Source organism: Myzus persicae, unplaced genomic scaffold, assembly GCF_001856785.1.
Source record: "Myzus persicae strain clone G006 unplaced genomic scaffold, MPER_G0061.0, whole genome shotgun sequence".
Taxonomy (NCBI): Eukaryota; Metazoa; Arthropoda; class Insecta; order Hemiptera; family Aphididae; genus Myzus; species Myzus persicae.
In genome coordinates, this window is record NW_019104144.1 from 106,006 (window position 1) to 131,233 (window position 25,228).

At 30.3% G+C, this 25,228-nt stretch overlaps 4 protein-coding genes across 6 annotated transcripts; 3 read left to right on the forward strand and 1 right to left on the reverse strand.

Moving 5' to 3' along the window:
- Positions 1-2,210: 2,210 nt before the first annotated feature.
- LOC111039204 (cytidine deaminase-like) lies at positions 2,211-4,094 on the forward strand. Of its 3 annotated transcripts, none has more exons than XM_022322575.1 (3): positions 2,211-2,420; positions 3,086-3,146; positions 3,324-4,094. In XM_022322575.1, exons 2-3 carry the CDS (start codon positions 3,092-3,094, stop codon positions 3,728-3,730), a joined length of 462 nt encoding a protein of 153 aa, XP_022178267.1. In that variant the 5' UTR covers positions 2,211-2,420; positions 3,086-3,091; the 3' UTR covers positions 3,731-4,094. The 3 variants fall into 3 exon arrangements, with proteins under 3 accessions (XP_022178267.1, XP_022178269.1, XP_022178266.1); XM_022322577.1 differs by having other exon boundaries at positions 2,211-2,397; XM_022322574.1 differs by lacking the exon at positions 2,211-2,420 and adding an exon at positions 2,822-3,009.
- A 1,647-nt stretch (positions 4,095-5,741) lies between these two features.
- On the forward strand, positions 5,742-10,675 carry LOC111039203 (transcription elongation factor SPT5). The gene is made up of 14 exons (XM_022322573.1): positions 5,742-5,801; positions 5,861-5,955; positions 6,021-6,078; positions 6,142-6,374; positions 6,959-7,096; positions 7,155-7,480; positions 7,574-7,695; positions 7,756-8,166; positions 8,223-8,476; positions 8,542-8,737; positions 8,805-8,936; positions 8,995-9,685; positions 9,749-9,910; positions 10,031-10,675. The coding sequence occupies exons 1-14, from the start codon at positions 5,742-5,744 to the stop codon at positions 10,354-10,356; spliced, it is 3,204 nt and encodes a 1,067-aa protein (XP_022178265.1). The 3' UTR covers positions 10,357-10,675.
- Positions 10,676-13,911: 3,236 nt separating this feature from the next.
- LOC111039213 (CLIP-associating protein 1-like) lies at positions 13,912-19,529 on the reverse strand. Its single transcript, XM_022322592.1, has 2 exons — positions 19,183-19,529; positions 13,912-18,597 (listed from the first exon to the last, which is right to left on the reverse strand). Exon 2 carries the CDS (start codon positions 18,532-18,534, stop codon positions 14,476-14,478), a length of 4,059 nt encoding a protein of 1,352 aa, XP_022178284.1. The 5' UTR covers positions 18,535-18,597; positions 19,183-19,529; the 3' UTR covers positions 13,912-14,475.
- A 398-nt stretch (positions 19,530-19,927) lies between these two features.
- On the forward strand, positions 19,928-25,086 carry LOC111039214 (transcription elongation factor SPT5-like). Its single transcript, XM_022322593.1, has 13 exons — positions 19,928-20,076; positions 20,161-20,243; positions 20,309-20,366; positions 20,410-20,645; positions 20,747-20,884; positions 20,956-21,281; positions 21,355-21,467; positions 21,528-21,938; positions 23,355-23,608; positions 23,669-23,864; positions 23,966-24,097; positions 24,168-24,840; positions 24,906-25,086. The coding sequence occupies exons 1-13, from the start codon at positions 20,044-20,046 to the stop codon at positions 25,028-25,030; spliced, it is 2,778 nt and encodes a 925-aa protein (XP_022178285.1). The 5' UTR covers positions 19,928-20,043; the 3' UTR covers positions 25,031-25,086.
- Positions 25,087-25,228: the final 142 nt, after the last annotated feature.

The window sequence follows — 25,228 nt, forward strand, 5'->3', positions numbered from 1 at the left end:
AACCGTATAGGCAATACAAGTACATTACTGCGTCGATAAACATCATCTAACCTTCAAACTACCGTCATCTAATAATCTTTTTGTATAATAGATGATAACAAAGGATTCAAATGGTGAAAATCACTATACCAAAAAATGTGAATTAAAATATTTGTTTAAATTGTACTGATGACCCTCGACTTTTCAGAGTATAATATTTTTATTGCAACTATTTACAGTTTGGTCTTATGGTGATAAAAAATACTAGGAAGACTGGATGCGTTTCCACCACCAAATTGTATATTAATAAACAATAGCACAATGCTTCGTTAGAGCAATAAATGTTACTTATAATCCAGTAAAAATACGAATTATGTTCTACGCATAATGGAGGTGCGTAATAATGAAAGAGGTAGAATCTTGGGGCCCACTAGCACTTACTAAATAATTGTATTTAAATAAACCATAAATGACATTAAAAATGTTTTACAAATTATTTTATTTTACCTTGGTAATTTTACTCCAATGGTGCTTGTAGCACGGGTCTATAAAACCACAATTTCAAAATAATTGCTTATTTACTTCTATCCGTCTGAAATATGGAACAGATGATTGCTGTTTTCCTATACCCTGGATCAATTTTTTCTGTAAACAAGTATGCACTGTGTATAAGCTGTAAAACATACATGTATTTGTTGAAAAATTCCCGAGTATAGAGTACCAGCTCTGAGCTTACATACTCCATAATATATATTATATACAGAACTATAGAAGCCTACGAGAGCCGGTAGGTCTCGACATGACGTGAACGGCATGGGCTTTTCCCTCAAAATATTTTCAGTGGCTGAAATAAGTGTTTTTTGCAGCACTATGTAATATATCCTATACCTATAGTAGCGATCTTGTAATCGGTGATCGGTCAGTGCCCAGTGGCGCATCAACAGCATATAGAATAGAGTTTGGTCTGGGGTATCAGTCTGTATATTTTTCGAAAGTGAAAAAGTTTAACGAGCGCTAATATCCGTAATCCTAATATTCTAAAATACCTAATTCTTTATAGCTTATATTCAAATGTTATAGCTATAATTTCGAATCTAAGGAAAAAAGTGTCCTATAGTTCATAATTGTTAAGTAAACTAAGCTTAATTATCATACAATGACAATTGCCAATATTGTTAAATTGAAAAAAACCATTTTTGTAAATTTAAACACTACACGATAGGAAATCGAAATAATACTTTGATTTTTAACTGCAGAATCTATTCTTGTGTGAAAGTAGGTGTTTTAGAAAAATTGCCAGTAATTTTCAAATGCACCAGAAAAAAACAAAACAAATTAAGGTAAAATGGGAATTTGTGCAAAAAACCAGTTTTTGAAAATATCGATTTTCTATTGTCGATATAACTAAAAACAAATAAAATAGATAGGTGTAATTTTCTCCGAATGTTTATGATAGAATTTTCTATACGTCATCATAAAAGGTTATTAGTTTTTTAAAAATTATTATTGTCGAAAAAAAAGTGTTTGCTCGGTCAAAAACCTTGAAACTTTAATACCTAATTTCTCGTTAGTTTTTATTAGTGTAGTATAAAAAAAGTTTAGACTGAATTCACAATAAATTTGTATGGGATTTTTTTAAAGTTGGCAAATTAATTAATCAAGCATAGCCCCATGATTTGTCTTTCGGTACGACCCTGACTTTGAACACAGAGAAGGGGCTATAAAAGGGTTCGAATAAATACTTGTCTGTTGAAATACGGTTCACATAAAAAACGTGTCGGTTATAATACTGTTCTGCTAATATATTCTTGTTAACGTTATTATTTTTTGGCGGTAGTACAGATCGGCCGAAATATTTTCGTCCATTTTACGCTCTCCGACACACAATATAGTTCTACGTCACACTAGTGTAGGTCAAACGGCGAGGGTGATGGATGGGGGTCTCTCTTGATTTTTTTTTTCAATATTTACAATAGTTATAATATTATACAGCCACATAGTTAAACAGGTGATCATAAATAATATATATTTAAAAATTTCAATGATCAAACAGTGTACGTCAAAAAATTCAGCCCCCCCCCCTTCACCGTCACTGAATTATTCGACCGCCACTGCGTCGGAGCCTCGGAGGTGTGCACGCGTATCACACTGTCCGCGTTTTCGCGCATGTGCATAGCCTACTGTTTTCGCGCATACTGCATTGTGCAATCATTGAATCACGAAATATATTATTAAAATACACGGTACACTGTAGTTGGTTGCCTATGCTGCATTGCTCATAGACCTATTAACTCAATGAGTTAATAGGTCTATGGCATTGCTGCCCATTAAAATAATATTTGCACTCTTCTTATCATTGAGAGCAAATAGCAATATGCTCACATCAGCATTATTACTATGGGCCACTGGAACGTACAAGTGTGTAATTAGCATTGTCAGTGGTAAATAGCGACTGCATTTTTTATTTCATCATGGCGTGTTTGTTCGTAGTGTGTTTAATGTAACTGTGTTTGTAAACACTAAAGTAGTATAGTACCATACCCCACAGGCATACATTTTACATGTACTTGTAATACTTTGGTTCATGATCTGCTCTGATATAGAGGTCAATGATATTAGTTATTTATTAACCCCTCTGATATTTTTTTCATCAAAGCACTCCACAGTAACTAACTGTTAGAACAAATTAAAAGTGTTGTAATCTATGTATAATGCCTGTATAGTACCTATGTTTAAGTACCCTGACTAATTTACTAACTATTTAGATAAATTTTTATCAAAATATTGACTTTTGAACTATCAACTATCAAGGTCTTGTAATTGTTATTTGTTCGCTATAATATGTTCTTGAAATTACTATGTATATATTCATAAATGTATAATATGTATATAAAATACCTAAGTACACTCTAAGATAGTATATTGGTGTTAGTGATATTTTTTATAAATTCTGAACAGCACTAGTAGTACTGCGTTTCATTTACTGTTAAACATCAATCTATTTTTTTTGTAACTTATTTACTTTTATAGGTACTATACCTATAGTCTATATAGAATTAGGTTTTTAGATTTTGTATGAACTAACACCTATTATTTTTTTGTTTAGTAATAAATGGATTCTGCTTCTACTGAAAATACAAATCGACTTAAGCCACTCAATGAATTAAGTAAATATCAAAATTATTATTTTAATCTTTTGTCTTATCCTGAATTTTCTATTACAGCTTATAGATGAAATAAAATGTTTCAGTAACTTAACTCATAGTTTTTTTAAAAATTGATTTGATGATTATTTTTAAGAAATGTTCACAAGGTTTTTGATATTTAGCAACTTTATTTTGTAGGTAATGAAGATCAACTTTTAATATCTATGTGCACACTGGCTAGGGAGAGGGCATATGTTCCATACAGCAACTTTAAAGTCGGTGCTGCCTTGCGATGTGATGATGGTACCATATTCTCAGGCTGCAATGTAGAAAATGCCTCGTACGGGCTCGCAATATGTGCCGAACGTACAGCTATTGTGAAAGCTGTAAGTGAAGGAAAAACTAAATTCACTACAATTGCAGTTGCAGGATTGAACAATAATCAATTTGTTCCTCCGTGTGGTGCTTGTAGACAAGTATTAAGTGAATTTAATAATCCCAATAATGACATGATCGTTTATTTATACCAACCTGAGGGTAGTGATGTAGTTATGACAAGTGTGTCTGAACTACTTCCATTGGATTTTAAATTTAATACAATTTAATGAATTGATAATAATCAAGTAAAAATAGCTTATCTATTAACTTTTTTAAATTATACCTATTATGAGTTAAGGTTTTGACAAATTTGCTTAAGATTTTTTTAATGACTGTAGATACCTTTTAACGCACTAACCTTTTATATTTTATACTTATTATTTCAATTTATTTGTACGATATCATTATTTATGAAAAATAAAATAATTATGCAAGTACAGGGTTCTTATTTTTTTGATTGGATGTAAAAATATAAATATAATATTTTATAAATGTATATCATAGTTTACAACTTACAAGTGTATTTAGTCTATGTATACTTACATAACTAATTGTTAAATATTCTTTTCTTGAATAAATCTATGGAATAAATATTTTAGTTTTTACTAAATAATACAAAAGATAATATATAGGCAAGTAAATAAAATTATAGATTAACTTACATGCTTAAAATAATTGAATTTTTATCTTTGGAATTTGGTTGTCCAACTACTTTTCCAAAGAAAAAAAAACATTTTGAATGCTATTATTTAAGTTTTTTTTATATATTATGTACGAATAAAAATTGTTTTGTACTTTTGTCGTTAATATATTTTTACATTATGGTTTGAAGGAACATTTCTTATTCTATAGGTATTTAAAAAAACTGAATAATCACTAGTTAAATAAAACAGACATGATGGTAGAAGAGAGACCTGCCTATAAAGTACTACCTATGTAAAACCATGTGATGAACTACATATATTATTTGTAGAAGGTAAGGTAAGAAGTTAACCCCCGTCTAATAAAACCTTAAATGATTCCACTCATCGCCTATTTTATATTCATTCACCTATTGGCTATTACTATAACCAAATATATAAAAGCTTTATTATTATGCATATGTTCTAAACCTTAAGTTTGATTATTGATGCCTAAATCACAGAATAGATTAAATTTTATCTATTCTGTGCCTATATAGTGAAAATAACTTATTTGTATTATTATTATTATTATTGCTTGTTCGGTGTTCCCAAAAATCAGAATTTGAAGAAATTTGTTATGAAAGTGGTTTAGTGTAGAAAGTTTAGTGGTGAGCATACGGTTAAGAAATATTAATATGTACTCTGGATAAAAATAACTTTTTCTTCTCTACAATATATACACTGTCACCAGTTGGACATCGGTCATAGACACTTGATTGCTGTGGTACCTAGTACCTATCTAACATGATGAACAATTTTGTCATGGTATCTACCATAGACATAATAATATATTTTTATGTCTATGGTATCTACATTTATTAATGATAGCTTTATTTAGTCATGGCTTGACGTAGGTATATCTGTGGTTTATATCTCATTTCTATGATCTGTATGTTATATTTAATTTCTTAAATACTTAAATACATCGTTTAAACATTTCATGTATCATAAAAACATAATATTACGCATGATAAAACGAATTTACGTAAATAATAAATATAGTCTCAATGATGTAATAGGCTTAATATTTATAAATTAATTGTTATTTTTATTTTTTACTTTTCGAAAAATATAGCTATTAGAAATGTCCAGGATATTAGAATTTTGACTGATAATGTAATCACACGAATTTAAATTGTTCCACGGTTATAGTATAAATAAAAAATAAGTAACAACAGATTTAATATAATTCAAAGTTGTTAAAATCTTAAAATTATGGTCATTTTAAAAAAGTGGCGGTCATTGTCTTATGTTTTTTTTTAACCAAGCAAGTTAATCATCTGTTATACTATAAAAAATGGATCATACGTCATGAGGTTTCTTCATACAACGTCTTTGATATTTTGATAAAAAATAAATTGATTGTTGATACAATTATACAAATATTATGTTTGTGCAACAACCTTAATGACTTACAATAACCACTTATTTAATATTTATTAGTTATAATTACATGAAGCAGAGTCAAAGCACTGTTCACTCATGTATTTTTTTGTTTTAAAATAATTTATATGTATTAGGTTTTGTTAAAAGTTAATTAGTTATAACATTAAAAATGTCGGATTACGACAGCGATCAAGGGAGTGATCGCGGTGGCAGTGGCAGTGAACCTGAGGTAATAGTCATAAACAGCAGTAAGGAGTAGAACATGTTCATCCAACATTGTGTTTTTAGGAAGATTTAAATCCACGATATCGTAAACAGGCTTCTAGCCGTAGTGCAAGTAGAAGTCGTTCTCCAAGCGGATCTGAAGCAGAGGAAAATAACCAGTAATAGCTAGAATTTTTGTGATAAGCACAAACAATACTAAATACAAATTTGATTATTGTTACAGTGAAGAAGAAGTTGCAGATGAACAAGAGCCAGAAGGCGAGGATTTAAATTCAGAAGATGTAAGTTTTGATGAAATTGTTTGTTGTTATTTCAAATACTTAGATTTTATTTTTGTTTGTCAGGAATATGATGAAGAAGAAGATGAAGAAGATGATCGTCCGGGCAAAAAGAAAAAGAAAAATGAACGTTTTGGCGGTTTTATTATTGATGAAGCTGATGTAGACGATGAGGTAGAAGACGATGATGATTGGGAAGATGGAGCTGGCGAATATGGTATTGTTGCTAATGAGGTTGATGAATTAGGACCAACTGCTAGAGAGATTGAAGGACGCAGACGTGGAACTAACCTTTGGGAGTAAGACTATATTATAATTGTATGTACTAAATGTGTAGAATAAGCTCATGCACTATTTTTCCCTATTTTGAACTGGCAGCCATATTGAATCCGTGTTAACATTACTACCATTTCTGCCTTTGTTTATATTGAATAAAAAATTTGAATAACTGTTTATGTCCACTCAATTGAGATAACTAATCTACTTTCCTTATTTGATAATATCACGACTCTCGTATAGTTGTATGAGTGTATGATCGTATCTATTGAACGCTCTTCTACTATTAGGAAAAATCATCACGTGAAAATTTACATTGTAGTTATATTTTAATTGTAAGATTACCTAAGAAATAATAATTTGTATATTTTATTACTTAAAATTAAATAGAAAGACACATTAATCAAACTCGTGTACATATTTGATAACATTTGATTTACCTAATATTAAAAAAAAGTTGCAGTATCAATTAGAAATCACCTAGTATATATGAACAGATTCATAGGTCCAATGAGTTGCAAAAGGTGCTGGTCTTGGCTTGATCTCAAGACACATTAATATGTACAATTTATTTTAAAAATAAATTATCATACAAATATATTTTTAGTACTCAAAATGAAGACGAAATTGAAGAATACTTGCGTAAAAAATATGCAGATGCATCAGCTACAATAAAACATTTTGGAGATGGAGGAGAAGAACTGGCTGATGAAATTACACAACAAACTCTTCTACCCGGTGTTAAGTAAGATTTATCTTATACTATGTATGAAAAGTATATTAAATGTAAGCATCTCGTAAAGGGACCCAAATTTATGGATGATCAAATGTCGTATTGGTGATGAAAAAAATACCGCTTTACTTTTGATGAGGAAGTATATTGCGTACCAGTTTACTGAAGATCCATTAAAAATCAAATCAATAGTTTCCCCTGAAGGAGTAAAGGGATACATATACATTGAATCATACAAACAAACCCACGTGAAATCAGCCATTGAAAATGTAAGCAGTCTTAAAATGGGATTTTGGAAACAGCAAATGGTTCCTATAAAAGAAATGACTGATGTTTTAAAAGTTGTTAAAGTACAAACAGGCTTGAGATCTAAACAATGGGTTCGATTAAAAAGAGGTTAGTTTATTATAGGAATAACTTATAAGTTATAAGTAATTATATTCTCTCAAGTAACACAGTTATCCTTATTCTATAACTGTATTTTTGCAGGTTTGTACAAAGATGACATTGCTCAGGTAGATTATGTAGACTTGGCCCAAAATCACGTACATTTGAAACTATTACCAAGAATTGACTATACCAGACCACGTGGCGCTCTCAGAGCATCAATGGTAACTAGTATAAGGAATTCTTTAAAATTAAAATTTGTACTATTTAATATTTATTACTAGGATGCAGAGGCTTTGAAAAGAAAGAAAAAAAGGCGCCCTGCAGCTAAACCATTTGATCCAGAAGCCATCAGGGCTATTGGTGGTGAAGTAACCAGCGATGGTGACTTTTTAATATTCGAAGGAAATCGTTACAGCCGTAAAGGATTTTTATACAAAAACTTCTACATGAATGCAATAACAGCTGACGGAGTCAAACCTACACTGTCAGAACTTGAAAAATTTGAAGAAGCTCCTGAAGGCATAGATATAGAATTACCAGTTTCAAATAAAGATAATTCAGCAAACAGTCAGTCCTTAAGTTCTGGTGATAATGTGGAAGTGTGTACTGGAGAGTTGATAAATTTACAAGGAAAAGTGTTGTCTATTGATGGAGATATGGTCACTATTATGCCTAAACATGATGATCTCAAAGTAAGTTGATACTTAGTAATATAAGTACAGATTTAATGTATCATTGGTTCTTTTAGATGCCGCTGGAATTTATGGCAAATGAATTACGCAAATTTTTTAAACAAGGTGACCATGTAAGAGTAGTAGGAGGACGTTATGAGGGTGATACTGGACTTATTGTTCGAGTAGAACAAAATCGAATTGTGTTATTTTCTGATGTCACCATGCACGAACTCGAAGTATTACCTCGTGATTTGCAATTGTGTTCGGACATGGCTTCTGGAGTTGATTCACTTGGACAATTCCAATGGGGAGACCTTGTACAATTAGAGTATGTATTGAATAAATATCTTTAAACCAAATTATCACAATTTATATTTATACTTTTTTTGATAGTCCACAAAATGTTGGAGTGATAGTGAGAATTGAGCGTGAAAAAATGCATATTTTGAATATGGCAGGAAAGTTGGTTGAAGCTAAACCACAATCTTTAAATAAAAAAAAAGAGCATAGAAATACAATTGGAGTTGATGCTTTAGGAAGTTCAATACAAAGAAAAGATATCGTTAAAGTTATTGATGGTCCACACACGGTAATTTAGAATCAATATTGAATAATCTTGATTACAAATATTTTAATAATTTATTTTTATGATTTAGGGGATGCATGGTGAAATAAAACATCTGTATCGTCATCATGCCTTTTTGTATTCCCGTTTAATGACAGATAATGGAGGAATTTTTGTTTGTCGATTACGACACATTGCCCTAGCTGGAAATTCAACTAATAAAGTAATTATTAAAGCCAATTTATTTTAATTAAGTACTCATTGGTTTTGTAACATTTTAGCAAGCGATAACTGCACCTCAAAATGGTTTTGCATCTCCTCAAATTACATCTCCTCGCCATACACCTGGTAGTCCATTCGGTGCTGGTGGGGGTGGAAGTGGGGGAGGTGGTGGTGGCCGTGGCGGAGGAGGATCAGGAGGTAGATTTGGAGGTGTTCGAAGAGACAGAGATTTAATTGGTCAGACAATTAGAATTACGGGTGGCCCGTACAAAGGTGCTGTTGGCATGGTCAAAGACGCAACCGAGTGTACAGCTAGAGTTGAACTTCATTCTTCTTGTCAAACAATATCTGTGGATCGAAGAAATATAACAATTGTTGGACAACCATCTAAGGATGGAAGATTAACATCATCATACTCTAGAACACCAGCTAATGTGATGATGACTCCTGGATATCGCGAAGGAGGCAAGACTCCTATTCAAGGTTCAATGACACCCAACTATGAAGTTGGTAATCGTACACCACACTTTGGAAGCATGACTCCATCTCATGATGGTTCTAAAACACCTACTCAAGCTTGGGATCCTGCTGCTGGGTATACTCCTGCTCGAGTAACTGACAGTGATTTAGAATATCCAATGGACCCTGGTACTCCTTATGCACAAACTCCAAATACATTATATGGTTCTTCAGATCATTCTTACTCACCATATCAAGCAATATCGCCATCAGGGGGTGGTGGATATAACAGTAAGTTATTAAAATATTATTCTTATTTTTAAATATTTTTACATTATTTTTATATAATAACAGGTAGTAATTCATATGCAAACACTCCAAGTCCAATCAATACTTCCAGCCCTCGTAGCATCCAGTATCACCCAGCCCCATCCCCATCAGGTTCTTATGCAAGTTTAATGACTCCATCATCAGTGTCATCTCCAGGATTAGCAGCTCCTTCATTAACATCGTTTGGTAATAAGTTATTTGTTGTATATTGTGTTAATATGTTATTAGTTAAACTTTTAACATTTTAACTATAAATAATTTTAGTAGCAGCATTACTTAGAAATAACCAAAATGTTATTTAAATAGGTTTACCACCAGGATGGCAAACTACAGATATTTTTGTTCGTATTGCTGATTCAGATTTGGCAGGACAAACTGGTATTATAAGAGATGTTAGTGAAGCCACATGCAGTGTTTATTTGCCTGAAGAAGAACGTGTGGTCACTATTGAAAATGATAATTTGGAACCTATTATGCCGAAACCCAGCGATTATGTGAAAGTTTTATGTGGTTCATACAGAGACAGAACAGGAAATATGATGGCGATTGAAGGTAGTGAAGGTGTTGTAGTAATGCCAGATGAAAAAAACCCTATACTTATACCGCTGTTGCATCTGTGCAGAGCAAATTAGTTTATTAAAGATTGGAAACATACATTTTTTTTTTAAAGTTACGTGTGGCTTTTAGTACTATATTAGAATACTTGAATATTGAGTACTTATAATAATAAGTTGTGAATTATTTTACTTAAGAAAAGGATACCCCTATTGAATGTACCCATTTAAATTTTTTAATTTTAATTATTGATATTATTGAACTATATTAATTTTGATAATTATTATTGTAGTATACAAATCATATTTAGAGCCGTTCTTACAATGTCCGGTTAAGTGTTGGTTAACACTAACCGGCAGTTAGTCTAATATGTTTCTTACCAAATGATCATCGACAGAATTCTGTCAGTAATTAAATCTGACTGTTAGCATTCACTTATGGAGACCTAATTGGGGTTGGTATGAACTGACTGTCAGTTAAATATAGACTAACCACCGTTAAGCGTTAATAGGTACTTAACCGGACATTGTAAGAATAGCCCTTGTTTAATAAACTATATGTATTGAAATAATAATAAATAAAATTTTATCTAAATATACATTAATTTATACAATTAATATGGTATAATTATTATTCACTAGTTTTAAATGTTAATAGTTTCTATTTGAACCCACATGTCCCATCATGCATCCTCCTTTTAACCACTTGAGTATAAATACTACATAAAACTAATAGCAGTCCAAGGACAATCGTTTCATACAACATAAATCAGTAAATCATAATATGATTATTGTCCTGCTCTCTCTCTATAATTAGTTACCGCGCTATAGATCAAAGGGAAAACAATTGAATCGTTTATTAATAAAATTGATGAAATTAGTATAAAGAGTATCCCAAAAAAGAATTTCTTAAATTAGAATCAAAGTTAAATCAAATAAAAATTAATTTGGATTTAGCTTAATGAGATTTTATTTTGTTTAAATAGAAAATATAATTTTCCACTCTAGAGTTAGAGCTGTTAAATAGACCACTAGACCCTCAACCAAAAGCTCAAAACCTAATTGTTTTTAATTTATTAGAACTCTCTTCGATGAAATAAACCCATTTGTGACTCTTTTTGATCATAATATATTATTATTTGAATAGTATGGTTAATGGCCATGACACACACTCATCAGTACGAACCTGGCGCAGATCAAAAAATATTACTTTATAGTCTCTCCTCCGCTTTCGTTTTGATTGCTCTACCCTGCACTGAGAGTGACATCCACATAATGTGTGAAAATTATCTTCTTAGAGAAGGGGGTAGCAGTGTGCTAGATATACTCAACCCTTCCCAAGTGAAAAAACATTAATAGAGACCAATAAGGTTGTTTCAATGAACTATTAGGAATAAAATATATTTCTATATACATACATATATTATTATTTTTTATTGTAATATTAATTCGCATGAGCATTATTATTTACTATCATATTCACTTTTATACTGCCATGTTATTAAAACTAGTATCGTTCATTGGTTGAAATTGGACCATATAATTATTTTAATTATAGATCAATACATTATAAAATATTTCATTTCTTATCGCACACAGTTCAGTATCAGAATTTGTGCTTCTTCTCTTTTTATCCACATGAGCTAGATAAGTAGGAAGAAAGGGAATTTCATATTTTAGATTTTTCTCTTACTGTGTATATATCTGTATACAATAACAAAAAGTGTTTGTGTATTTACATTATATAGAAATTTATCATTATTGATTAACTTAAATTTTTGACGGTAAAACATGAATTTATTCATTATTGTTATATTCATACAAATATTTGCATATTAAATTTATTGAATTATTGAACTACTGAATTAATAGGTGTTAATTACATCATTACACATTTTTTTTAAAAACAGTAAAATGATTTTTTATTCAGTTTATTTAATTTGCTACATTTTTTTCTATAGCGTATAGGGAAATGTATATCCTTTGGATTAACTGTTGTGCGCACACTATTTTTTCTTAATTTAAAAAAAAATCATTGTTTGCAGTTCAAACTAGAAATTGATTAATTGTATCTATCAGTTCATTCCAGTACAAGTAGGTCACTTCCTACCTTAAGTAGGAGGCAATTTAAGTGAATGATGTTATTGCAAATAGAAGGCAATTTGAGTAAGCTTTTAAAAAAAAATTAGAGGTAATTCTAAATCGCTCATGTGATATAACCCTAACTATAATCTATATATGTGACCGTAATGTAAATACTTAACTCTCTAAAGGAGGGAGGGTGAGGTCTTATTGCTGTTGCTTGTTAGTAATAAATTGTATTCAAAACTGTTAAACACATGATGGTGCCTATCATGCACTTACACGACCTGTAAAAGTTGACAAAACGTGAGAAAATGTGGTATCAATAATATTGCGGTTTTGTTTAAATACCTATTAATCATTTATTTTTAACATAAATATGTTTTTGGTATAGATACCATTTGTTTTTTGATTTTTGCGAGGCAAAATTAACATTAAACATCAAATCTTGAAAACTACTTGACCTATGAGCTTATGGGTAGGAGATGACAGCGAAAAACAGATTTTTTTAAATTCAATTACTAAATGAGTAAGACGGCTGATAGGGGTATGTAAGTTATATCTTTGGACAGCTATATCTGAAGTTCTACTGTACCGAATAGCCTGATTTTTATTTTAAACACAAGTGTCCTTTGGTAAGTAGATAAGCTGTTTAATGAGAAAAGTTTAAATAATTAATTAAATAGAAATTATAATATACCAGCGGCACCATCTACAAGAAGGTAAGTTATAATAACAATAATAGTAATTATCTAGAGTAATATTTATTATTTTGTAAAATGTTCGTCGTTAAAGTTACTTATTAAAAAAATGTATTAATGATTCAAAGATTTTCCTTGAAGAAGAAGAAAAATATCGAGTAGCATGTTACTAGAAGGTGTTTGTTTAAATATTTTTTAAGTTTTATAGGTCATTATATTTTGTACTCACAATAAAATAAAGATAATTTTTTTTATTAAAATGTAAAATGTGGAGGTCAATCTCCTATCCTCATATGGTTTTATATTTGTGTATGTTCAACAATAATTGTCATTTTTTCAGTGGGTCCTGGGTAAACATTGTAAATAATTACTATAAAAATATACAATTTGTATGTATTTTTTTCCACATTTCTTGTCATAGTTATTATTGAATTCAATTTATTTATTTGTATCTGTTCAATACTTAAGTAGTGTTAGGGTTAGGTTAGTCGCGCCATTCCATATAATAGCGTAAAAAAATGTTTCATAATTGTTTTTGTAAATAAGAGTTTATTTTCTGTCAATATATAAATAAAATAAATAAACTTTATACAATAAATTAATGTCTTAACATAATCAATTCATTTTGCACACTCAGAATTCATAAAATTGCATTTACATAACATAGGTATACAACTGAATAACATATTAATTTCTATAAAAATTTATAATTCATAATTTAATTAAAATACAACATATACATATTTAATAATAACTAAAAATAGTTTAATGTATTGTATAATTTATGTAATTAACATTGTAAATTAGTTTTCTACATTCATAATATTAATTTTTAGTCCAGTTCATAATTTAATAATAATACAACACAGCCATACTTAGTTATAACTCAAAAGACACATAATAATATTACATAATGCAAGTTAGTAATAAATCAAGTATTAATTAATGTAAAATAATAATTTTTTTTCTTAAAATAAAATATTGTAAACAGTCTCAGAAAAATAATCACTTGTTACATATAAAAAAAATAATATGTTTCTTATAGTATCTTAAAATGAACAAATAATAACAATTCATTTTACCAACTAATAGTTACAAATTCTGAATTTACAACCAAATAAAATAATTATATTCTTTTGGTTAAAACATATTTCCATTATCTATTGATCAATAAAAGTAAATTATCCTAGTGAAGTAGATATTATTATTTACAACTCAATTTTAACTAAAAAATTTACAAAATATAAATATCAAATGGTTTTGTTTAAAAAGTTCATATTTAGAGTCTAGATCTCGTCAAAAGGTTAAAATTAAAAAATTAAGTGATTTAAATAGGTATCAAACATAGACGTATAATTTTTATTTGACTTACTTTCTTGTAAACAAATATATTAAGTAGGTATTAAGAATAAAATTAATTGATCTTGATGGACTGTTGTGAGCGTTCAATATATAGATTTAACAATTTGAGCTTTGCACCATTTAGACTTGATATATGAGGAGTAAATTCTTGTGAACCAAATGCTTTATATAATGAGACCATACAAAACACAGCTGACTTTCGGACTGCACTATCAGGATTATCATAGCTCTGCAATAGACCAGACATAATGTCTTTTATTTGATCAGTTACAGGTGGACTGCCACAAGTATCAATAAGTTTAGTCATCATTCTAATAGCAACCAAATTGACTGGAAATTCTTTTGCTAATATCAACGGTGTAATTATTTTCACAACTGTTTTTTGATGTAAAGATACGCTTAAGACAAGTAAACATTCTTCAGCTACTTTAACAATAGGTTTATATGAATCACAACACATATCTATTACTTTCAATACAATCAATTCAGTGTAGTTGTGAAAATAGGTAACTAATTCTGATTTTTTAACTAAATATGTAATCAAAGATATTGTATGCTCTCGGACAATTGGTTCAATATCCATTAATAACTTTAAAACAACATTTATCATTTTTTTGAAATGATGTATGAGTTCACCAGAAGAACAATCATTCTTTATTAATTCTTTTAGATTGATCAAAATTAGTTGTTTATAATCAAGCTGCAGAGTATCTTTATCTAGATCGTCTAATATTTGTATAATTCCATCTACTGTAGTATGACCATTGTTGTAACCATTTAAATTTTGACTATTAGTTTCAGTAGGTATAGATAGATGATTTATTCTAGATTCACAAGAATCAGCATTTTTCTCCTCAGGGTAATAACATTTTAAACTACACTTTTGACCTTTATCAGAAGATTGTTTAAATGACTTATGTATTTTTTCCGAATTAAAAGTATCAATGGTGTCAGGTTGTAAAGGTGGCGAAGCAAGATTTGTTGGTACCTGACTGTTGTGATAATTTAGAGACATTAATTGATCAGCACTACTTCTTCTTGCTCTAATTTTCAAGAGTTTAGAAAATACTTCTTGATACTCTTCTGGTAACTGGGATAATCGCAATGTGATTTGAGATGCATTTAAACTATACAAAGCTAGTATAGCTTCCTGAGATGCACGTCTTAATTCATGGCCTTGTTTTATATTATTATTACACATAGTCCATCCAATCATTTTTATCAACGCTAAAGTAGCATAATCTTTTTTACCATTTACCACAGAAACAAAGATTGACCCCGAGTCTGCACTAACAGCTAATTGTGAAATGTAACTCATGGCAAATATTTTTATTTTAACATTAGGTGTCTGAGTAGGGTCTGTAAGAAATTTAAACACGGCAGTTAATTGAAAATCACAAGGAAAAGATAACCTTATAATTTCCAATGTTTTCAATATTTTCGAGTGTACAGAACCAAGTATATCAGAGCCTCCTTTAATGAATAACTTTACTAAAAGTGTATATAGCCAATATTCTAAATATTGACTATGGGTAACAATTAACTCATTAAGTACATCTAAAAAGAGACTTATAACTTTGGTTTGAGAATCCATAAACATTTTAGTGAACACCTCTGTTGTTTTTATTAGTAATAATTCACTCAAAATATTTCCTTGTTGAAAATATTTTAGTAAGCTAATCAAACCTTCCTTGCGATTATTCCAGCATGAACTTTCACATTTTGATATTATATCATCAATATTCAAATATTTTAAACTTGAGTTTTTCCAAATGTCTTTATGTAGGCCACATGCTGATCCATTTAAGTAAAAAGAATCTGAAAATCGCTTGTGAAAATCAATTCTGCGTTCAGAACCAACACTAGATGTCTCGCTTTCATCACTATAATCATTAAATAATCCTCCCAATGATTTTCTTGGAGACTTATAATAATTTTTGTTACTTAAAGCATCAGTAATAATAGACTTAGGTTCTTGACTCTGTGTTAATATTTTTTGTGTCCTTATTGGTCTAGGTGTAAACAAAGTAGATGGTTCTTTACTATTAATATGCAGTCCATTGCTATTAAGCCGATTAGGACTAACTTCTCTACTGGCATCACGAGATCTAGGTATACCAGAAGCTGCTCTATTAGATTTTGTTTGGACAAAATTTAATTTAGATGGTGATCCAGCACGACTAGCCGGTTGAGATAATGATACTCGAGCTCTTGATCTTCCCCCTTTGTCTGTTTGGTGTATATCTTCGTTAGTCTTCTTGGTAACAGATTGAACTGACACCGCAGGGTTGAATTTTTGTCTTGAAAGAGAAGCATATTCAGTACGAGCATTTGACCTCTTAGCAGCTTGCAAGTCTATGGCACTTCTTGATCTCATTGAAATATTACTATGCAAAGAGACAGGACGATGGGAAGACAACTTTGTACTTTCAGCTATTACAGATTTTGATAAACACAAGTTGGACCCAGAATTATTAAGCAATATTTTACGATATGCTGGTTCTAACTTATTTAATAATATTTCTCCATGCTCAGGAAAAAGTTCACAAAATTCCCAATAAGCTTTTCGAGACAGAACTCGGGCATTTGAATCAGCATCTGCAATACCCTTTTTAATGCAATCCTGTAGTATAATTAAGTGTCTTTCTATTGCTTGAGTTGGCCACGTACGAAGAATTTGTTCAAAAAATTCACAACATGCACGACGAATATCTTTTGACTTTGACCCCAGACTATTTGCAAGAATAGGTATAATACGAGGAGCATGTGTATATTGTAAAATAAATCTTATAGCAACTAATCCAGATGAAGCCGTTACTTTTGCTGAATTTTGTATAAGATCAATTAAATTACCAAAAATAGACTCTGAAAAGTGATTAAATTTAGTACCCAAACGTTGGGATAAAAATGCTATAGTGATACACGTTTCTCTAATAACTTGGGATCTCAAATCTTTGATAGATATTTGGAACGAATGTTCTAAATACCTCAAATTATTGTAAAACTCTTCATATTTTGTTGCTCCAATTAAAACTAGTGATCTTATCTTCTTTAATGATTCCACACGTTTATTCCATTGTTCATTACTATCTTGAATAGACTCGTGTATTTTTTTCATAGTGTCATCTAAATCTCGTATACTAAAAATTTGTAATGCAGGAACGTCTTCAAATGCCCGAATAAAAGTATCTTCATCAACTCCACCTGCATGTGAGGCAGATAATGCTGATGAAGATGTGGATTTTCGTACAAAATCAACCTGTTGTTGGGGTGTTGTAAGATTTGATTTTGGATGTAAAAATGAACTTGGTCTTTTAATACTACCAACAACATATTTTGGTTCAAATGTGCAAGTACGATCTGTTTCATCATCGTTAGTTAAGTTAAGCCCAACAAAAGCAGTTGGCAATAAACTTCCAGTAGCTTTAGCTTCATCAAATTTATTCATTAAGTCTGTCATTTTGCTTTGAGGAATTGAATATTTTTTTTGAATATCAACACGTAACTTTTCTCCCACATGTTTATACAAATCAACAAGTGTTTCAAATGCTTTTTGTCTCACTTGAACATTAGGATCACTTAAAAGTTTTATAATCATAGGTATAATTTTTGATATTGTAATACAATTTGCACCAAATTCTTCAATAGTTAACAACAACAATTTCATAGATCCTTCTTTAACATTACTATTTTTGTGACAAAAAGCATTAACTGATATTTTGTCGAATAACGTCTGGGGACTTATGGTATTACATTCCATTAATTTCATTATAAGAAAAAGTGTTTTAACTTTAATTGGTTCTTTACTATCACCAATTCGATCAACAGCTAGGGAGAGTATGGTAGAAATGTAAGGTCTAAAATCTATTCTCATTCTATTTATAAGTTGTGTTATTATTTCAATCCCATACAGAATAACTTTGGGATTGCTATTTAATAACCATTGAACAATACCATCAATAAACGTTCCAATATCTGAGCATTCAATAGAATTACTTGGTTCTTCTAAATAAGTAAATAATTTACAACCAACAGTTACCTTCATTCGAATATCAGAGGTAGATAATAAAGGAATAAAACCATCTAAATCATGTGGTAACCCAGCAGCCATTTTCTTAGATGATGAATACTTTGGAAGGAGGTTGTGTCAATATTGTATTATATGATTAATGACCTGCAAAAATTCAAAATTCATAATTAGTAAAATGTGCTTACTGAAAATAAATAAAATACCGATAGGTAAGTTGAAAATTTTAATATATTTAAAGAATAACTAAAAATATTTTGTGATGTAATTAAAATAAATTATAACTCTAGGTAACTACCACTCTTAAGTAAAAAATATTATTCAATAATATATGATTTTAATTTAGAACCAACAAAATATTCTATTATTACAAGTCTTCTAGTATTAGACATTTTTTTCCCAGTTTTAGTATCTAATTTGTTAAATTGAACTTTCTCCAAATAATTAATTTTAATTAATTTGGACTTTAATTTGGATTCAACAATATTATTTTTAATTTTATTATAATACAAAATATGGCCAAATATAAATTTTAACAATTATTGAATTATGTCATTATGATCATAGTACATAAATGTATAAATGAATAAGGTAGGTAACATAAAACATTGATAACCTAACCTAACTAAGTATATTTATAAATAATTTGTTAATTTGTGTATATATTAAATGATATAATGATTCATGACAGTAGTATATTTTGTCATCATCATGGATAAACGAATAAACTACCTTCATTTTATTTGTAGGCGCTCTGGAAAACCAATTAAGATATTGGTTTGACATATTGTTCTTGAATCATATGTGAATAATAATTGGTCTTCAATCTCGTGGTAAAAATATTAGATGAATGCACAGAATGTTAGACATTTTGGTTGATAATTTTCGTCCGATTGACACATGGATACTTATACCTATTACTATTGTTTGACGTTTGTACTTTGCTATTACCTACGAGAAGTACTAAAAGATGATAATCACTGTAAAAAAATTTAATCACTACGATTGTTGACTCTTGACCGACGGATAATAATATTACAATATTGACAATCGAAAGCCTTTTGCCGTTTTCTAATCTTTATTATCTACGACCAAAATAGATTTTCTGTGTTACCAGTGCGTTCCCATTTGACAATACATTATATCCGGCAAACTAAAAGTCCTGTCACAAATAACATCGATTGTTCTATTGTACCTACTACACGGGAGACTTAAAAATTATAAAATGTATACAAAATACTGTGTTATTAATGCCGTTCGGATAATGTTAATGACTTTTAGAAAAATGTTGACGACTTAATAGCGCGTATTGTATACCACATTACCACAATGTGCCAAACACGTCCGAGTGTCGGCGACGTCGAATTAACCGCTAACCACCACGCCCGTCAAACTTCCAAAATTAAACTGGTATCCGGTTAGTGGTCACGTGACATCTATTTCGAAAGGCCACCGGAACACCTAGAAAAACATCACGCAGCATTATTTGTTATTGTTTCACTGTTTCGAGTTAGTTTTATTTTGTTGTACTGACTACTGGTGTACTATAATTTATAATCGTATTATTTGTGTGAGACATCGCCTCCTTCAGAAATGTCGGAAAGCGATTCAGGGAGTGATTTGGAAGTAATAACTAATAAATGTTCAAAAAAAAAACGTTATAAAATACTCAATTCTCTACTACCTACTACCTGTGGTGTTTGTTTTTAGGAGAATCGACGATATCGTGATCGAAGTCGTAGTGCGAGTAGAAGCCGTTCGCCATGTGGATCTGAAGCTGAAGAAAATAACCAGTAATTACCAAAGCTTTGTGGAAAGCACAGTCAATATTAAATGCAAATGTTGATTAATGTTACAGGGAAGAAGAAGTTGCTGATGAACAAGATCCAGAAGACGGGAATATAAGTTCGGATGATGTAAGTTCTTAATCCTGATGTAATTATTTGGTGTGATTATTAGTGTTGTGTTCGTAAGCAGTATGATGAAGAAGATGACCGTCCGGTCAAGAAAAAAAAGAAAAATGAACGTTTTGGAGGCTTTATCATTGACGAAGCTGATGTAGATGATGAAATAGAAGAGGATGATGATTGGGAAGATGGAGCTGGTGAATATGGTATTGTTGCTAATGAGGTTGATGAATTAGGACCAACTGCAAGAGAGATTGAAGGACGCAGACGTGGAACTAACCTTTGGGAGTAAGACTTAGCTTATAACTTTGAATATCTTATGTTTAGAATAGGTTCATTCAAGGCGCATTGTGTACATTATAAATAAATAATCGTTATACATTTTTTAGTACTCAAAATGAAGATGAAATTGAAGAATACTTGCGTAATAGATATGCAGATGGTTCTGCTACAATAAAACAATTTGGAGATGCTGGAGATGAACTATCAGATGAAATTATGCAACAAACTCTTTTACCTGGTGTCAAGTAGGATTTATATTATACTATAAATATGAAAATGTACCTAAAATTACCTAAATGTAAACTTCTAATAAAAGGGACCCAAATTTATGGATGGTCAAATGTCGTATTGGTGATGAAAAAAATACTGCTATATTGTTAATGAGGAAATTTTTTGCATACCAGTTTACTGACGATCCATTGAAAATCAAATCTATAGTTTCTCCTGAAAGTGTTAAGGGCTATATATACATTGAATCGTACAAACAAACTCATGTGAAATCAGCTATTGAAAATATAAGCAGTCTTAAATATGGATTTTGGAAACAACAAATGGTCCCTATCAAAGAAATGGCTGATGTTTTAAAAGTTGTTAAAGTACAAACTGGCTTGAAATCTAAACAATGGGTTAGATTAAAAAAAGGTTAATTTTTTTCAACTACTATAATTTTATTTTAAATAACGTCTTGAAATTATCTATAACTGTATTTTTTCAGGGATGTACAAAGATGACATTGCTCAAATAGATTATGTGGACATGGCACAAAATCAAGTACATTTGAAACTATTACCAAGGATTGACTATACTAAACCACGTGGCGCTCTTAGGGTATCAATGATTATCAGTTTATAATTCTTGTAATTTTATTATTTAATATATAATTATTAGGATCCAGAAGCTTTGAAAAGAAAGAAAAAAAGGCGTCCTGCAGCTAAACCATTTGATCCTGAAGCCATCAGGGCTATTGGTGGTGAAGTAACCAGTGATGGTGACTTTTTAATATTTGAAGGAAATCGATACAGCCATAAAGGATTCTTATACAAAAACTTTTACATGAATGCTATAATGACTGAAGGAGTCAAGCCTACACTAATAGAACTTGAAAAATTTGAAGACGTTCCTGAAGGCATTGACATAGAATTAACTTTATCAAATAAAGATAATTTAGCAAACAGTCAGATCTTATGTTCTGGTGATAATGTAGAAGTATGTGCTGGAGAGTTAATGAATTTACAAGGAAAAGTATTATCTACTGATGGTGATACAGTTTTGATTATGCCAAAACATGAAAATCTTAATGTAAGTAACAGTTGTAAAATAATATTATACGTTTAGGTATTTTATATGCTTTCTAATTTTTCTATCATTTGTCTGTTATATTCCTGATAATAAAAAAGTAGAATATTTAAAAAAAAATTAATGGCACTAAATTGAGATGTAATATATATTATGTAGTCAAGACTTTATAAAAAATTTAATAATTTAATCTTAAATATCAACAAAATTACTCAATGTATAATACAACTTATCCTAGCCTTAATATTTTTACTGGTTGTTTTATAGAAAAAAGTACAGTTTTTTAAATTTAGTTTTAGGTAAAATTAATTTTTTTTTTATTGAACTTTAGCACGGCGACTAAGACCATTAGCTGTTGTAGGGGTTATGAACTGTGGTAGAAGTAAGGTAGGTGGTTTTTACGATTGTTAAGGTATGTGTGGCAAGGTTCTTAACTACTATGAAACAGGGTGGTTACCCATGCGGGAGCTAGTCGCTGTGGCCGTTACTTACTCCCAGTCGCATTCCGCGACTGGTAGCAGCCAATGCGCCACTCCAAGCCACTTAATTGATTTATTGAGTTGTATTTAATCATTATATTTCTATCCTGGAAATATATCAATTTTATTATCATAAGTCATAACATTACAACTCAGTAATTATTTGGTACTAATTAATTTTTTTATTATATTAGATAATTAATAGGATTTTGTTTATAATAAACAATATACGTTTACTAAAAAAAAGACTGGAGATACTGAAAAAATTGTTACTAAACATTTATATTAGTATATTAGGTTTCTTAATTTTTCAAAATATGCGGAATAGAAAGTCTCATTATTACTGTTTTCGGTTTTAAGATCAATCAAAAAGACTGCAATAATGTAAGCAGTAATAGATTTTTTTTAAATATTTATAATATTATGTTAAGACTGTATTGTGTGACTTTAGCCCCAGGCGTACACTAGAGATCGCACCTATACATGGTCGTGTCATAAAGAAAATATTTTGGGCTGGATATAGTTGGATTGTCATACTTGATTTTCGACCAGGTCAATCAAAAATTAAATGCATGTTGTACATTTTACTATTACATTTCTTCAAAAATTGTTCATAGTATTAGTACAATAGTGAAATGATTACTTTTAAGCTGTGCATATAAATTAACAATGCCAGTCAGATTGTAAAATAAAAAAAAATTATTAACCAAGCCTGGGTGGGTATAATTTTATAATTTAAATTTCTGGCCTAAAGAAATTGGGCTGTGCTGATACCAAAGTAGTAAAAAATACATTGCCATGACCTACTGCATAACCTGGCACACCCTTTTTGTGTATGAATTTTCATTTATAGTAATCAAACTAAAAAAGACACAATGTACAGCATGGTTAAATTTTTAAAGTTGTGTAAATCTAATTAGGTTATAATTTATTATTTTAGATGCCACTGGAATTTATGTCTAACGAATTGCGCAAGTATTTTAAACAAGGTGATCATGTAAAAGTAGTAGGAGGACGTTATGAGGGTGATACTGGACTCATTGTTCGAGTAGAACAAAATCGAATTGTATTATTTTCTGATGTCACTATGCACGAACTTGAAGTTTTACCTCGTGATTTACAATTGTGTACGGATACGGCTTCAGGAGTTGATTCACTTGGACAATTTCAATGGGGAGACCTTGTTCAAATAGAGTATGTATTGAAATATTTAAACTAAATTATCACAATACATATTTATATTTTATTTGGTAGCCCACAAAATGTTGGAGTGATAGTGAGAATTGAGCGTGAAAAAATGCAAATTTTAAATATGGCAGGAAAATTGGTTGAAGCTAAACCACAATCTTTAAATAAAAAAAAAGAGCATAGAAATACAATTGGAGTTGATGGTTTAGGAAGTTCAATACAAAGAAATGAAATTGTAAAAGTTATTGATGGACCACATACGGTAATTTTTTCTAAAATTGATTGTAGAATGTGTATTTTAAATCCGCAATTATAGTTACTTTTATTATTATAGTATTTGGCTAATATCTTTTTATAATCTAGGGACTGCACGGTGAAATCAAACATTTATATCGCCACTTTGCTTTTTTGTATTCTCGTTTAATGACAGATAATGGCGGAATTTTTGTTTGTCGTTTAAGACACATTGCCCTTGCGGGAAATTCAAAGAATAGAGTAATATAGCGTATATCAGCTGTATGTACTTGTGAATTAATTTGATTATTGTTGGTTTTTAACAATTTAGCAAACAAGGATTGCAACACAAGATGGATTTTCATCTCCACAATCTATGTCTCCATGGCGTAGTACTTTTGGTCAGTCAGGTGGACTTACTAAAGTAAGTGGAGGAAAAGAAAGTTTTGTAGTATCTGGCGGTAGATTTGGTGGTGTTCAAAGAGATTCAGGGTTAATTGGTCAGACAATTAGAATTACTGTTGGCCCTTACAAAGGCGATGTTGGCATTGTTAAAGATGCAACAGAGTGTACAGCCAGAATTGAACTTCATTCATCTTGTCAAACAATATCGGTGGATCGAAGAAACATAACAATTGTCGCACAAAAATCTAAGGATGGAAGATTAACATCATCGTACTCAAGAACACCTGTTAGCGCTTTAACAACTCCTAGATATCGTGAAGGAGGTTTGCTTTCGGTGCATGGTTCAATAACACCAAACTATGAAGTTGGTAACCGTACACCAAACTTTGGAAGTACTACTCCATCACATGATGGATCTAAAACACCTACCCATGCTTGGGACCCAGCTTCTGGGTACACTTCTACCAGAATAACTGATGAAGATTTAGAATATCCATTGGGTTCTGATACTTCTTATGGACAGTCTCCAAGTACATTGTATGGTTCTTCAGTTCATTCTTACTCACCATATCAAGAAATAACACCATCTGGTTGTAACAGTATGTCATAATCAAATGATTATTATCTTATGCAAATGTAGAATATTTTTTTCATATTATTACAGGTATTAGTTCTTACATAAATACTCCAAGTCCAATTGATACAGATAGCCCTCGCAGTTTACAGTTCTATCCAACATCATCACCACTAGAAGGTGGTCATCTTAAAGACAAAATCTCAAAATCATAACTCATTTATTATACTGATCATATTTAAAAAATAAAAGTTAAAAAAATATTATATTATCTAAGTTTTTCAATCTATATATTTGAATAAATCCACATCCTCAATAAATTAGTTTGGTCAGTATCATAGCAATATATTTATACATATAAAAACATTTTTATATTAACACGGCTGAATAGAATTTAACAATGTTTGAAACAG